The sequence below is a fragment of the Trichechus manatus genome, unplaced genomic scaffold, assembly GCF_000243295.1.
Source record: "Trichechus manatus latirostris isolate Lorelei unplaced genomic scaffold, TriManLat1.0 scaffold00076, whole genome shotgun sequence".
Taxonomy (NCBI): domain Eukaryota; kingdom Metazoa; phylum Chordata; class Mammalia; order Sirenia; family Trichechidae; genus Trichechus; species Trichechus manatus.
Genome location: NW_004444012.1, coordinates 11,430,783 through 11,440,996, shown reverse-complemented (window position 1 = coordinate 11,440,996; position 10,214 = coordinate 11,430,783). Strand labels below are relative to the sequence as shown.

The window sequence follows — 10,214 nt, the reverse complement described above, 5'->3', positions numbered from 1 at the left end:
TGTCCACTCCCAGGCTGAACAGTGAACCTCGGAGGTAACTTCACCACTGAGCTAAAAGGGTGTATGGGGGCCATACTCTCGAGGTTCCTCCGAGACTGGCACTCTTATGCACTGCTGGTGGGAATGTAAAATAGTACAACCACTATGGAAAACGATATGGCACCTCCTTAAAAAGCTAGAAATAGAAATACCATATGATCCAGTAATCCCACTCCTAGGAATATATCCTAAAGAAATAAGAGCCGTCACACAAATAGACACATGCACACCTATGTTCATTGCAGTACTATTCACAATAGCAAAAACACAGAAACAACATCAACGTAAATGCCCAACAACAGATGAATGAGTAAATAAATTATGGTACATACACACGATGAAATACTACACTAGGATAAAGCACAATGATGAATCCGTGAAACATCTCACAGCACGGATGAACCTGGAGAGTATTATGCTGAATGAAATAAGTCAATCACAACAGGACAAACACTATACGAGATCACTTTTCTAAGAACTCAAGAAAAGGTCTGCACATACTCACACAAATTCTTTGATGGTTACAAGGGTGGGGACGGAGGGAAAAGGGAAATCACTAACTAGATAGTAAACAAGTGGTGAAGGGAAAGACAGCCCACAATGTAGGGGAACTTGACCAAGGCAAAGTCATAGAAGTTTCCTAGACACATCCAAATACCCTGAAGGACCAAGTTGCTGGGGGTGAGGGCTGGGGACCATAGTCTCAGGGGACATCTAGATCAACCGGCATAACATAGTTTATAAAGAAAACGTTCTACATCCTACTTTGATAAGTAGCGCCCGAGGTCTTAAAAGCTTGCAAGCGGCCATCTAAGATACATCTATTGGTACCATCCCATTCGGAGCAAAGGAGAATGAAGAAAATCAAAGACACAAGGAAAATATTAGCCCAAAGACCTAAAGGACCACATGAACCAGAGCCTCTACCAGCGTGAGCCCAGAAGAACTAGATGGTGCCTGGCTACCACCTCCAATGGCTCTGACAGGGTTCAAAATATAAGGTCCCAGACAGAGCCGGAGAAAAATGTAGAACAAAATTCAAATTCACAAAAAAAGACCAGACTCACTGGTCTGACAGAGACTGGATGAACCCCCAAGACTGGTAACTCAGAACTGAATATACTCCTGAAGTCCATCTTTCAGCCAAAGTTTAGACAGGACTTTAAAACAAACAGTAACACATGTGAGGAACACATTTCTTAGTTCAGTCAAGTACATGAGACCAAATGGGCAACACGTGCCCAAAAGCAAAGACAAGAAGGCAGGAAGGGACAGGAAAATGGGACAAATGGACATGGGGAAAAGGTGGAGAGTGCTGACACATTGTGGGGATTGCAACCAATGTCACAAAACAATTTGTGTATGAATTCTTGAATGATAATCTAATTTGTGCTGTAAACTTTCACCTAAAGCCCAATTGAAAAAAAAAAAAGTTAAAAAAAAGGCCAAGTTTACTGGTATGACAGAGACTAGAAGAATCCCAGAGACTATGGCACCCAGACACTCTGCTAACTCAGAACTGAAACTATTCCCAAAGCCCACTTTTCAGACAAAGATTAGACAAGCCTATAAAATCACACACGTGAAGAACATGCTTCTTAGTTCAATCAAGTATACAAGACCAAACAGGCAACTCCTGCCCAAAAGCAAGATGAGAAGGCAGGAAGAGACTGGTCGAGTGGACACAGGGAACCAGGGGTGAAAAGTGGGAGAATGCTGTCATATTGTGGGGATTCCAACCAATGTCACAAAACAACATGTGTATAAATCTTTGAATGAGAAACTAACTTAAGCTGTAAACTTTCACCTAAAGCACAATTAAAAAAAAAGTCAGGGGGTGGGGGGAGGCAAAGTAACACCCCCAATGTCATGCAATGAGAGCCAAAAAACATTCAACTATCTGGTATTTTGGCACCAAAAAAAAAAAAACCCCGAACAATCACATGAATCCAGATTGTTGGATATTCTACAAGACAACTGACCTGGACACTCTAAAACTGTCAATGTCAAAAAGACTAAAAATGACAGGGAGACTGTTCTAGATTATAGGAAACTTAAGAGAGATGACAACCAAATGCAATGTGTGACCTTGACTAAAGCTTGGATTAAAAAAAAAAAAAGGCTATACAAGACATTTTAGAGACAACTGAAGAAATCTGAATATTAGATAATATTATTGTATTCAATATTATATTTTTAGATATAATACTGATATTGCGGTCACACAGAAGAATGTTTTTATTCTTAGGACATACATGCTGAAGCATTTACAGGTGAGATGCCATAGATGTCTGTGTGCTGTAGTGAACTACTTTGATATGGCCCTTCTAGCCATCCATGGTCTTATAACTCCCACAAAATAATTGGGTGGGACTATGCAAATAAGGTGTTTGTGGCTCACCAAAAGGATTGGGCAGCCTGCTAATAATGCAAATAAGGTACATGGAACACTTGTAGAGGTGGGACCATACAAATAAGAAACCCTAACAAGGGGATTGGTCAGTTTTGCCATCCTGCTAGGCTTAAAATGAGCCAATCCCAGAGGCTGAGAGGAGACCTCACTACCACCAACAAGAAGAGCCAGGAGCAGGGTCCCTGTACTAAGAATATCCTAGACCCAGGGGACAGAGAGCTGTAACACTAGAGATGGCGTGAGATGGCACAAGACAGCATGGCAGCAGAGAAATGGCAGCAGCAGAACCAGAAGACTGGTGTGAGATGGCACTGTGGGCTTCCTGGCCCACAGAGGAATACAGCTACAGCGGGTGTGCCTACCTACAGAGCAAGATAGCTGAATGCCTTCAGGCAGGATGCCTGCTGGTGGAGTGGGGTGCCTCCAGGCACTTGGCAGAGCTAGGCTCACTGACCTACAGAGCAAGAGAGCTGAGCACCCTTGAGCCAAGGCTTACTGGCTGAGTAGGGTGCCTCTGGGCACTTATTGGCAGAGTTAAAGAGCTTTGTAACACTTGCCTGAGCAGGGCATAGGGGACAAGGGGACGAGGGGCTAAGGGGTTGACAGCCAAGAGGCCTGCCTGCTGGCATAGCCAAGAAGCTGTCCTGACTGAAGAACTGTATCCTGAGTCACTCCCGATCCTGAATTGCAAACTGTTACTTCCCTAATAAATCCCATAACTGTGAGTACAGTCTGTGAGTTCTGTGTGGCCATTGCAACGAATTATCAAACCAAGCAGAGGAGTAGAGAGTGCTGTGGGAGGCGCAGGTGTCAGAAGTGGTAAAAAGGCTGGAGGGTGGGGGTATGTTTGACCTGCACCTCATAGGAATCAGCCTTGGGTTGATGATCTGAATTCTCTCTCTCCTCCCCCTTGTGAAGTCAGACTAGAAGGTCTGATGCCGCCATGCCATTTCTACAGTCTGCAGCTTACTCTCAAGTGGTCTATGGGAAAAAAGCACATTTATCTATTAAAAAATAAAATAAAATAAAGCAATATAGAAAAATATGTGAACAATTGGTGAATCCAGATAAAGGATGTATGGGTGTTCACTGCAGTACTTTTTCAACTTTTCTCTAAGTTTGAAAATCTTTAAAATAAAAAATTCGGGTTTTTCAGAGCTCTTTGCAAGAGTACCGGACGCGATTGCACCTAGCCAGCAGCTGCAGCTGCCACAATTCCATTTACTTCTAAACAATGCTTCCCGGGGCCAAAAACGCACTAAGTCGTCTTCAAGTTCGAAGCATTCAGCAAACAATGGCAAGGCGGAGCCACAGAAACGTGCACCTGATTTCCATGACAAATATGGTAATGCTGTATTAGCTAGTGGAGCTACTTTCTGTGTTGCTGTATGGACATATACAGCAAGACAAATCGGAATAGAATGGAACCTGTCCCGTTGGCAGAGTCACCCCGAAGGAATGGAGAGATCAGTAATCAAACCAACTGGTGGTATAATACTGAATTGTTTCAAAACCAACTTATAATTGATGCCAAGTAAAAGTGCTGTGTAGCCATTAAAATATGGCATTATTGAAAAAATAAAGTACTTCTGAAACTTTAAAAAATAAATAAATAAACAAAAAACTGGGGGAAACGCTGGGGTGACAACCCAAACTGAGAGCAGATGCTGCTGCTCAGATGTCTCAAGTAGGAGTCAGGCTTACCTGGGGCTGATCTCCTCAGTAATATCCACAATGTCATCCAGCTGGGCCACCTGGTCCTTCTTCCCATTCTCTGCCACTGAGATCCGGATTTTCTTCAGGCTGGCTTTGGACGCCTTCACCAGCGCAAGGCATGGGATTATGAGCTCCTGATCTTCCTCTGACCAATACACGTCTCGATTGTTTGGAAACCCCAATGCATCTTCTTCAGCATCATTACGGTCATCAGAGTCCACCCTATGGTCATTCCCTAAGTTGTCCTCCTCAGAGTCATTCAAGAGGCCAGAGTAAGGGTCACATTCTTCCACAGCCTAAGACATACGGTGATACATGTGAATAATAATAATGCCTATTACATGTTCAGACTACGTCTGAGTTGTGCAAAAACCTCAGCCAGCTACTCCACTAATGGCTACAGGGTTGCATCACTTCACAAACCTTGCTCTCACTCTCCTAGTCCAGCAACAGAACAGAGGGAAGTGGTACTGGACCATACATTGGCATGGGATGGGAGACAGGAGACAGAGAACAGAAGTGAGGATGGAACCTATTAAGCCAATGCTCAGGAAATCTCTCTTTACAGTCAATTCTCATCTATAAGTCACTGAGTTGCCTTCCAATGACCAGCAAAGACAGAGGTCCCCTTACCCGCTCCACTTCCTCATGTGCATCCTTCACAAAATCCACACTCTTCGTCAGCATTAAAAGGGCTGCAGCTTTGTTATCTATGAGTGAAAAACCAGTAGCACTAGAATTAGAGGAAAACCCCAACAATTCTCTTAAGACTGCAAAGGGTAACCACTGAAAGGAGTGCCAAGGACAATCAACAGGGCCACGGCTGAATGTAAAATTCTTCTCACACACACCCCCTGGGTATGCAGACAAGGGGCTAAAAAGCTTTTCTTCATTCATGCCAAGAAGAAATAAAAAGGTCACAGGATGTTTCTCATCATGGTCCTCTGGGACAAACACTCCCTTTGGCCTAGCTGGCTCTACCTCACAAATGCCTCAGCGTGTCTCCAAATACCACTTTTGGGGTAGGACCAGGAAAACAAACTGTATCTGTTCAACAAGAAACAGAGCCACAGCAAGACGGAGTCTGAATTTAGAAGTATGAGAATTAGAAAATAACAAAAAATATTAATACCTATCTTTTGATGTTGGCCATACACTATATACTTCACTAAAATCCTTATGTAAGTTAAATACATGCATGCCACAAAGCTGGAAGCTAGACACGAAGAGGTCTCTCTTCTTTGGCCAGCAGAGTCAGTGGCCCACTTCCCATTCTCACGCACCTCTTGGTAACCGAGGCACCTGCTGGCAGGCAGCCCAGACAGTGTTGCAGAAAATAAGGTCCTTGTTCTCGGGGCTAGAGAGAGGAATCAATAAGGATGTATCAATGACCTAGGTTCCTGTCTCCTAAAAATCACCTCCCTGCTGGTTACTATTTTTAGCTATCAGTAATTTTGCTGTTGGATTGAGTTTTTTCCCTCCCTGAGGCAAGAAACCCCATTAGGTGATAGTCCAATCTGTGGCATCCTTACCTCTGAGTGGGAGTGATGAAAAGCCCTTCCACGAGTTGAGCCATGCCATCCACAATGTCCAGAACGGCGTCGCGTACCAGCTTTCGCAGGGTGATTCCTACGGCCAAACCCAAAGAGTAAGCAGCCCCAGTCTTCTTTTCAGAAGTCACCATCTGCTTTCCCAAGGGTCTAAGCATTACAGAACCATCAGGTAACCCACATGCTTTAAATAGTGTGCCCACCATAGAACTCAGGTCTTATTTATACGCCCTTGTCATTTTTTTTTATCCCTCCCTCCACTCAGTGCTGTTCTCCAAAAGAGATCTGGAACAAATCTTTCCGTAACAGCATGTATTCATTCATTAAGGACAGAAGTCCCTTGACAACTGTGGATGAAACACTGAAGTCTAAACCATTTGTGGGTAACCCTGAAGATCTGTGGCACATATTCATTTGTATTTTTGTAAAGGCATGAATCCACAAACACAGCTAGAGGACACAACCCATAAGGGAGCTTGAAAAGAGGGTGTGATGTAATACGGGTGGAAGAGAGTGGGGATGGCATGGGCCTGGCTATGGGGCTGAGACACAGATGTATGGTTACAATGGGCTGGACAAGGAAGAGCCAGTGAGAAGAATTAAAAGCCTTAGAGTCAGGCAAGGTAGGAGATATTGGGAGTCACAGGGAACACAGCATCCATACCTTCTCATTGCTACTTGTTGGCAGAGGTCACTTAATGTTATTATTCGTGACTGCATCTTACGGGGGAAAGTTACATGCTCAAATTGGGGTAAGAGTAAAGGTCTCAGGACATAACCTGTCACAGCAGCAAACAGCTACCCTACAAACTGAACACTATGTGTACTCAGTGGCTTACTCACCCTGATCCTTGGGAAGCGAGTAGTACACTGCAATAATTGCCTCGGTGGCAACACGGATTGACTCACAGAACCTCTGCGTTTCCTGTGAGGTGATGGACCAAGTGCAGGATAAAAACAGGAAATGGATTAGATCAATGTGGTCAATGTATCATAATGTGGAAGAGAACAACATTTGTACAGCATCATCAAATATTGTGAAGTCATACCACGAGTAAGGCCTTGTGCTATACTCATCACGTACCAGGGAGGAGTTAGCTAGACACCAGATTCTGGGCAGACAACTCAATAAAACATTAACAAACAATAGGGAAGACTTATCTCTGACACTCTATATCTCAAGATGTTAGTGATCTGCTGTGAGGTACTCACTGTATCTTAGACCAGGAGCTGGCAAACTACAGCCCACAGGCCAAATCAAGCCCACTGCCAATGTCTGTAAATAAAGTACAGTAAAACCTGTGACTGTCGGAACCTGTGTAAGGTGGAAACCTGTCAGAGAAAGAAAACTCAAATATTTTCCACTCAACTAAGTGATAGAAAAGTGGTAAGACTACACCCTGTCAAAGGCAGAAAACTAGTAAGACCTGGAAAAACAAGGCAGCCGTCAAGTTCTGGCTCTCAGTAATACAAGTTTCACTGTATTACTGGAACACAAATTATCTACTATTTGCCAACTCCTGTCTTAGACCATTATATCTCCCTTGCCCCTCCCCACATTCTCTCTTTTTTTAATAGAATCACACAGACTCAATAATGCCAAGTGCTGACTATCTTCCTTTGAAGCAGTCACTGGCTTTCTTTTACCTTCCTTGTTTTCACTTACCTGCTAAATTCTAAGCCAGTGCTATGCCAAGTGTGGCCCACACGGTGGTGCCAATCCACAAACTGTTTATTACCAGTCTGGGATGATATAAACACAGTGACTGAGAATACGTATGTAGAAACTTTTACAGCAATTTGACATTGTGTAGCATCCAAGCACACAGTTTTATAAAAATATCAGTCCATAATGGATTAGAATTTAAAAAACAAAAACAAAGAAGATCCTGAATGATCACTGCTCAAAACGGTAAGAGCTCATTCAACTCTGTAGTTTTGACTACATCAGTATTTAACGTGTTTTAAAGTACAGAAAGACTAAGGTGCTGAGATCCCATATATCTGTCATTCAAATAAAACCAAATTCTAACCTTAAATTTTCATCTATGAGTAAAACCACTGTACTGAGCATGTACAGAAAAACAGTTCTATGCTGCCTCCTCGTGGGATCTTACTAGCTATGAATTTTAGCAAGTCCTAAGTGTATTTGAAAGAAAGGAGTCCAGATATTAAGAAAAATAAAAAAGGTACTATTACTAATCCCTCTGACAGAAATACTGACTTTCTTCCATGAAGCTTTTAAAGTGCTCTCCTACAAGCCATCTCGTTTCCTCATCACAGATCTCTGAGATATACAGGAGAACAGGGTTTATCACTGAATGGTTCAGTGAAAGAATATATCATTTCAAAGCATCTGAACAAAGAGATTGAAACTACTGACCATGAGAATTAAAAAAGTCAATGAATATGCCACTTTTAAATAATCTTACCCCCAAATTAGGTATACCTAGCTCTAGAAAAACTGGGCATACCTGGTCCTAGCCTGCATATTTATTTTCATTAATTTTATAATAAAGGGTTAAAATGTGTAATTCTTTGTTCTAGTAATTTCACTTCTGGGAATTTTTTTCTACCTATGTATATGCACACACAAAGACAGGAGCAGGCAGTTCACCACAGCACTGATGATAGTTCCAAGTTCCAGGTCTAGAGCAGTATTTATGGTGCTCTATCATTTGTGTAAAGAGAAGCAGGCATATACACATAAATGCACATGAATGCATTCATGTGCATTGATGTGTATATGCATAGAATAGATATGGAATAATACAAAAGGAACTGAGGAGGGGAGGCAAAAATGAGAAACTGCAGTTGGGAGATACAAACTTTTAAACATACTTTGATAACTTTTGAATTTCATTACCATATACATGTTACTAATTCAATATAAACAATAAAAATAATTCAGGAAAACTGCATGAATGGAAACAGGGAACCTAAGGTGGAGAAGGGGAGAGTGTTGACGCATTGCAGGGTTGGCAACCAATGTCACAAAACAATATGTGTATCAATTGTTTAATGAGAAACTATTTGCTCTGAAAACTTTCACCTAAATCACAATAAAAATAATAAAAATAATTCAAAAAGGGTTTTATGTAGTATATACAGCAGAAAAGATGTAGCTTAGACACCCGATAGACCCTAATTTAAATCTTGCTCCATTGCTTATTTACCATTACCTGAGCCTCCGGGCCTGCTGGTTCTTCTGTCAGATGGGGTTGATGTATGTGAAAACATGTAGCAAACAGAAAGTGCCTTTAAAAAAAAGTTATCAGAAAGGAACTAACCAGGCTGAACTTTAAATTGAACCAACATTTAGAAGACCTGTCTACTCCCTGCTAGGTAGCGCACTTGCCAATTTTACACACGTTGCCTTATTTGGTCTTCACAACAATGTTTTGAGGTTAGAACTGTAATCCCATTTGACAGATGAGGGAATTAAGTCCTCCGGCTTGAGTGTAAAAGGTGGAAAGAAAATGAGAGGATTCTTAGGCAACACCGAGGCAGCACAAGGATACCACGGAAGTAAAGCCCACCTGTGGAGACGGCAGTGGAAGTCTGGAGAAGGCTGCGGTCAGAGTCGTGGCTTCTCCTGCCACTGTCACAGCCGCCTCATCTGCAGGGTGGAAGAGGAGGAGGCAGGCGCCAATATGTTAGTGCCAAAAGGATAAGGCTGCGGCTGCTGCACAGACTTTAAAGATAATGCGTTCCCTCTTCACCCTTACCGGCTGAAGCGTCTCAAAAACACCTCCAAAAATCAGTGTTTTAAACTTCAACCTTCCACGTGCCAAGGATGGGTAAGATGAGGTACCCCCACGGTGAGGATACAGCGAGGGAGGGAAGCCACCTCCATGGGGGAAAGTGGGAGGGAAAAGGGTTGGGACGCAGCTCAGGGTGGAGAAAGGCCCAAGAATAAATGTAAGAGGCAAGAGATGGGGGTCTCTGACATGGGCAGCACTCACTAAGTCTCGACCAAAACTTCTCCCGATTAAACTCCTCGGTGGTCTCCAGGGCTTCGCCGACTTGTGGGTGTGGCGTGCGTGGGCCGGGCGGTGGCAAAAGGAAAAGCTGGGGTAAGCGGAGCCACCTCCGCCCCCCACCTCCTCCGCCCCGACCTCTGCCGCCGCCCCAGCCTGACCTTTCCCCCATCCCAACCCGCCCATCATTGCGCACCCCAACTGCGACAGCTCACCCCGCACTCTAGGCATGAGCAACCGCAGCTCCCCTGCGAACTGCCGGAGCTGCTCCAAAGGCGGAGCCAGGGTGGGGACCACGGCTGCAGAGGCAGCTGTGCCTGCCATCTCGGTCGCTGGCCTGCTGACTGCAAACGTCGCCACCGCCGCTACCAGAAGCGCACCGGGGAAGCCACTCCACTTCCGGAAGCCACAGACTGAGGTCAGTTTCCGGCAACAACTCTTAACGCCCCGCCCCAGGAGCTCGGCCACGCCCCGGCAGCCTCAGATGCCGAGCTACGCCCCAGAAGCTAGGCCACG

The 10,214-nt window shown here is 44.0% G+C and overlaps 1 protein-coding gene and 1 pseudogene across 2 annotated transcripts in view; one reads left to right on the top strand and one right to left on the bottom strand.

The window, feature by feature from the left end:
- Positions 1–10,100, bottom strand: part of CCNDBP1 (cyclin D1 binding protein 1) — an 18,980-nt gene extending 8,880 nt beyond the window's left edge. Inside the window, exons 1-9 of one of the 2 annotated variants that reach the window (XR_002824754.1) lie at positions 9,914–10,100; positions 9,684–9,743; positions 9,258–9,337; positions 6,562–6,643; positions 5,701–5,797; positions 5,452–5,525; positions 4,802–4,878; positions 4,157–4,464; positions 3,311–3,433 (exon numbers count right to left, since the gene is read on the bottom strand). Coding sequence is in view for 1 of the 2 variants with exons in the window: in XM_004380677.2 (XP_004380734.1) it covers positions 4,157–4,464; positions 4,802–4,878; positions 5,452–5,525; positions 5,701–5,797; positions 6,562–6,643; positions 9,258–9,337; positions 9,684–9,743; positions 9,914–10,022 (887 nt within the window). In the remaining variant the exon portion in view is untranslated. The remainder of the gene's footprint in view (positions 1–3,310; positions 3,434–4,156; positions 4,465–4,801; positions 4,879–5,451; positions 5,526–5,700; positions 5,798–6,561; positions 6,644–9,257; positions 9,338–9,683; positions 9,744–9,913) is intronic. The other variant, XM_004380677.2, reaches the window with a different exon arrangement.
- LOC111821308 (cytochrome c oxidase subunit 7B, mitochondrial pseudogene) lies at positions 3,442–4,142 on the top strand (annotated as a pseudogene).
- Positions 10,101–10,214: the final 114 nt, after the last annotated feature.